We start from the raw sequence: 4725 nt of genomic DNA, 5'->3' as shown, positions 1-4725 counted from the left end.
TGTTCGACGCGACGGCCGCCAAGCGCGCCGACGAGATGGTGCTAGGCACTCGAAGCCTCGTACAAGATCGGCATCCAGAACGCGACGTGGCTCGACGACGAGACGCGCGAGAACGGTATCACAAAGCTCTCCAAGTTTGTGCACTTGATCGGCGCGCCCGAGAACCCGCAAACCTACCCTGGCATCTCGCTCGACGCCAAGGACTATGTCGGCAACCGCAACAAGATCAACACGTTCGACACGGAGGCCAACCTCAAGATGATTGGCACGCCCGTCGACCGCAAGAAGTGGAGCTCTCCCGCGTCCGAGGTCAACGCGTGGTACAGCCCGCGCCTCAACTCGATCACGTTCCCGGCCGCCATTCTCCAGACGCCTTTCTTTTCGGGCAACTCTGACCCGGCGCAGAACTTTGGTGCCATCGGCATGGTCATTGGCCATGAAATCACGCACGGCTTCGACAACTCGGGCCGCAACTTTGACGGCGACGGCAACCTCAAGCCGTGGTGGACCGACGAGACCGCGATCAAATTCAACGAGAAGGCCAAGTGCATTGCCGACCAGTACAGCGGTTTCGTTGCCAAGAGCGAAGTGACCGGCAAGTCGCTTGGCAAGGTCAACGGCCGCCTGACACTCGGCGAGACGATCGCTGACAACGGCGGTCTCAAGACGGCCTTCCGCGCGTACCAGACGTACACGCAGACCAACCCGTCCAAGTTCACCAAGGAAGTCGGCGACAAGGTCTTCTTCCTCTCGTTCGCGCAGGGCTGGTGCTCCAAGAACACGGACAAGTACATTGAGCGCATGCTCAAGGACGTCCACCCGCCGGGCAACTTCCGCATCTACGGCGCCGTCCAGAACAACCCCGCGTTCGCCACGGCGTTCAACTGCCCTGTCAACTCGGCCATGAACCCGACCAAGAAGTGTTACCTCTGGGAGTAAGCGATAGGTCCTTCATGTATCTAACTTTTACTAAAAAGTATTGTCCACATTTTTGATCAACTCGTCGCCAATCTTGAAAGTGTGAGCTGGGTCTGGCCTTTGGAAACATAAAAAACGTGTCGTACATTGAACCCGAAAATGCTCCTTCATCCTGTATCCGACAGGACAATGCAATAGGCATCTCCGCGGTCCGGCTCGAGCCGTGGAGTCGACGGCGTGGTCGGTTTTGCCTCGGCTCAGGATCCATTTTCGAACCGACTCGAAGCCGAGGCGAGCCGGACTGTGGAGATGCCTACAATACACACAACGTCCGATATAGACTCAGGGATACGATTAAATACTCTTACGGTAGAGCCTTTACACCAAGCGTGGTGAGGCTTCGTAAATTTATGTACACTACGCAAAGGCCACGAGACGCCAGTGCTTGGCGTTCCAGTAGTCGTACACATCCCGCTTCACCTTGGGCTCGCGATCGGACGGCGCGGACTCGAGTGCGATGTTGGCTTGGCGAGACGTTTTTTATGTGTGTTGCATCGTACCAATGCATTTCAAACCTTACCCAGCACTGGAAAAGTGGTCGTGAGGCTCTTGACAAGCGTCGCGAGCCCTTCGGTGGAGGTGCTCTGAAGGTGGAGCGCGCGTAGGCACGGAGCATGCGCTAGCCACTGCAAGTCCTCCAAATCGGGGCTTGCACGTTGAGATACTGGAGCCTGGAGCAGTCGCACAGCTGTTGCGCGATGGCCGATCCATTCTCGTTGGGCAGTGTTTTTTGCTAAAGTTGCAGCAGCGAGACAAGCCGCGCCAGGAGCTCAAAGAGGCGCGATCACATCTCGGGTGCGTCACTAATTAGCCACAAGCGCACCGCCACAAGTCGACCCAAGGCCGAATGCACCTGCGGGTCGCTGGCCGCATGCAGAAGGAGGTAGCCCTCCAAGTCCGCCGCAGCGGTGAAAGTAGCATGCGACACAACAGACGCACGTTCTCGGGAATGTAGTCTTGCAGCACGACTTGCTCCCCATTGGCCCGTGCATTGACCGTTCGCCACACGTGTGCAATCTTGATACTGGTCAAGTTGTCTTCGAGGCGGACGCTGCGCAGACTGTACGGCAGCGTTCCTTGTTGCATGAAGCCATCGCCGACAATCGGTACGTTCTCAAGGACAAAGGTCCCGGAGACTCGAGCAAGACGCAATCGCGCGGCACAAGACCATGGCAACCTCGTCCGTCAGGTGGGAAACGTTGTTTGGACGAGATGGAGGCGCCGGCAACGAGCATCTCTGCAATGGCGGCTGCGACCGATGCGGGAAAATGCCCACGTAGCGTCAAGTCCGAGAGGTCGTTCAAGATCATCGTGATTCCAGACCATGCGTGCTCGTCGCGGCCGCACAAGTCGATGCTGCGCAGTCGTGGGCGCGTAGAAAGGGTGTGGCTGTAGCCGGCGCAAGACTTGTACATCGCGGACTACCTCGACCCGAAGCTGGCGCCAATTGCGATGGAGTGCGGCAGATGTTGCAGGATCTTGTTGGTGGGCGACCTGAGGGCCCAGATCTCGGGCCGTGCAACGTCGACGCTGGGAGTCGGGAGCAGGACGTGGAGCGCGGCCGTCGCTGGTGACGTGGCTGGAAGCGCTGCTCGTAGCTGCTTCAAGGTCCACTGGTGCGCAACGAAGCTCGCAATGCGCTCGATGAGCTCGGGCGTCGAGCTCACGGCCGATGCAGTGCGCTGTGGCGGGGACATTATGATTGGGCAATCAATTTGTCCAATCAAATCAAGCTATTTGATCGGATTTACCATTCATCTTTTTTCCTAACCGAATCCAAGATATGTCTGTTAGCAAGGTACGTCCGTCGGGAGAGGCGAGCATCGAGGGTCTCGGGTCTATTAGTGCAGTCTGGTGGTGCGGTGGCAGTTGGCTATTTCATTAAGAACAATCATGTGCTGTTGTCTACAGTAGATTTTCTACTCTGGGTACCATTTGTGCTATTGAAACACGAAAACTGTCGTTTCGACTGACAATTAGTAGATTGTTGTCATTCGGGTTTTTATCGGCTTTTACCGTACTTAACAAAGTATACACTTTGGGTCGCGCCAAGAAAGTGATGAAATTAACGTTAAGAGTGGTACATTTTGCCCCGTGAAAGTGATCTTTATGAATGGAAATGCAGTGATTTTTTTCAAAATGACCGACCAATAGAACGCAAGCCAGTCTACTCGGATAGGTCGACGGCCTACTGGTTGTCGAGGAGCGAGGCGTAGATGCAGTTCTCCTGAAAAACCTTGAGCCCGTCAAGCAGCTCCTCGGCGGTCTTGAACCGTGGGTCCTGGCCGTACTTTCTGAACGCTGCGCCGATGCCTTTGGTGGCTGCTTGGATGGAGTCGATCTCGCGTGTTGCCGTCTCTATCCATTCGAGGACACTTTCGCGAGGCACCTTGTACATTCCGCCGGGGCCGGGGTCGTTCCTGATCTTGAAGTCACATTACCGCCGCAGCCTTGAGTGTCTTGTTGATGATGAGGTCGCATACTTGGAGGATGCTCGTCAGACCCGCTGGGATGAAGGCGACTACGATGCCGAGCTCCACTGCAAACTTCAAGACCTTCTCACCCTTGTGGGCCGTGGCGAGGTCCCAGATGAGCCCGATGCGCTCGCCCTCATAGAGCTCGGAGAGCCACTCGAGGTAGTCCATGGCAGTATCTTGGTCCATCCAGTGCTTCTGCTGGAAGGCAACCTTCGCCTGGCCGTCCCACGTCTTGAAGCGCTGGGCGAGGTAGCCATTGCGTCGACGCCGCGACTGTCTCGATCGTGTGCGGCGAGAGTTCGGGAAACAAAGAGGCGCGCATGATTTTCAGCCCGTCCCTGAGGTCGCAAATTTCTCGCTGGCGCGCTTCTTGCGCACGCACCCACGCCGCGTTCTCCTGGTTGTTGCAAAAGGAACATCTTCATCGAGCAAATTGAGGAATTGACGACGCTAGCGTCGAGTGCGCTGTCTATTTTGAGAGTGTTTTTTCTGAAAATAGACGTGTAGCGACAGTGATATTTTTGTTAAGGAAAAACCACTTTTTCATTAAGAAGTGACGCTTTTGGGACCCGAAGTGATTATTTTGACTGTGCTTATATTTTGTTAAGTACGGTAGTACGTAGTGTTACAGCGCAAGCTTGGGCTCCCTAGCGAAAGTACTGGTTCGAGCCGAGCCCACCGTAGCTGGCCCCAGTGCCGTAGCCCTGACCTTCCCCGTACGCGTTGCCGCCAGCGTACCCTTGTCCTTCGCCGTAAGTGTTGCCGCCACCGTACGTGTTGCCAACGCCGTAGCCACGGTTGTAGCGCTGGCCATAGTTGGCGCCACCATTACCACCACGGAGCCCACTGTAGCCTGCGCCATAGCTGGCAGCACCGCCATAGCCGCGGCCGCCATAGTTGGACGCGCCATAGCCCTGGCCGTACCCCTGGCCATATCCGCCACGCAGGCCGTAGCTGTCCCCGTTGTAGTTGGTCTGGGCGTTGTATCCGTTGGCTTCCTGGCCGTACCCATCTTGAACGTCGGTTGATGCAGCAGTCATGGCGCTCAAAGCGATCGCGGCGAGCATCGTTCGGAGGAGGCAGTTCATCGTTGTCGTGGAGAGTCGGAGAGAGCAAAAGGCAAAGTGATGATATGGTGCAGACTCGTACCGAGATTAATATTGAGGTGCATGGACACCGCGACAGAGTATATGCGCTCAAGGACGCGTTTATACTGGTAGGAACCTCCTGGTTACCCAACCACCGGGATTGTTCGCCTGACCCATTTTGG

The 4725-nt window shown here is 56.2% G+C and overlaps 4 protein-coding genes across 4 annotated transcripts; all 4 read right to left on the bottom strand.

Annotated features, from left to right (window-relative positions):
* Positions 1–203: 203 nt before the first annotated feature.
* SPRG_21264 (hypothetical protein) lies at positions 204–839 on the bottom strand (the record flags this gene model as incomplete). Its single annotated transcript, XM_012353369.1, has 1 exon — positions 204–839. One exon carries the CDS (start codon positions 837–839, stop codon positions 204–206), a length of 636 nt encoding a protein of 211 aa, XP_012208759.1.
* A 496-nt stretch (positions 840–1335) lies between these two features.
* On the bottom strand, positions 1336–2675 carry SPRG_13238 (hypothetical protein; the record flags this gene model as incomplete). The annotated part of the gene is made up of 6 exons (XM_012353344.1): positions 1336–1442; positions 1499–1597; positions 1816–1867; positions 1918–2114; positions 2177–2334; positions 2404–2675. 6 exons carry the CDS (start codon positions 2673–2675, stop codon positions 1336–1338), a joined length of 885 nt encoding a protein of 294 aa, XP_012208734.1.
* A 491-nt stretch (positions 2676–3166) lies between these two features.
* Positions 3167–3691, bottom strand: SPRG_13237 (hypothetical protein; the record flags this gene model as incomplete). The annotated part of the gene is made up of 2 exons (XM_012353343.1): positions 3420–3691; positions 3167–3367 (listed from the first exon to the last, which is right to left on the bottom strand). Exons 1-2 carry the CDS (start codon positions 3639–3641, stop codon positions 3167–3169), a joined length of 423 nt encoding a protein of 140 aa, XP_012208733.1. The 5' UTR covers positions 3642–3691.
* Positions 3692–4102: 411 nt separating this feature from the next.
* Positions 4103–4543, bottom strand: SPRG_13236 (hypothetical protein; the record flags this gene model as incomplete). Its single annotated transcript, XM_012353342.1, has 1 exon — positions 4103–4543. One exon carries the CDS (start codon positions 4541–4543, stop codon positions 4103–4105), a length of 441 nt encoding a protein of 146 aa, XP_012208732.1.
* Between the last annotated feature and the right edge of the window lie 182 nt (positions 4544–4725).

This window comes from Saprolegnia parasitica (assembly GCF_000151545.1).
Source record: "Saprolegnia parasitica CBS 223.65 unplaced genomic scaffold supercont2.121, whole genome shotgun sequence".
Classification (NCBI taxonomy): Eukaryota; Oomycota; class Saprolegniomycetes; order Saprolegniales; family Saprolegniaceae; genus Saprolegnia; species Saprolegnia parasitica.
This window is presented reverse-complemented; position numbering and strand designations above follow the sequence as displayed.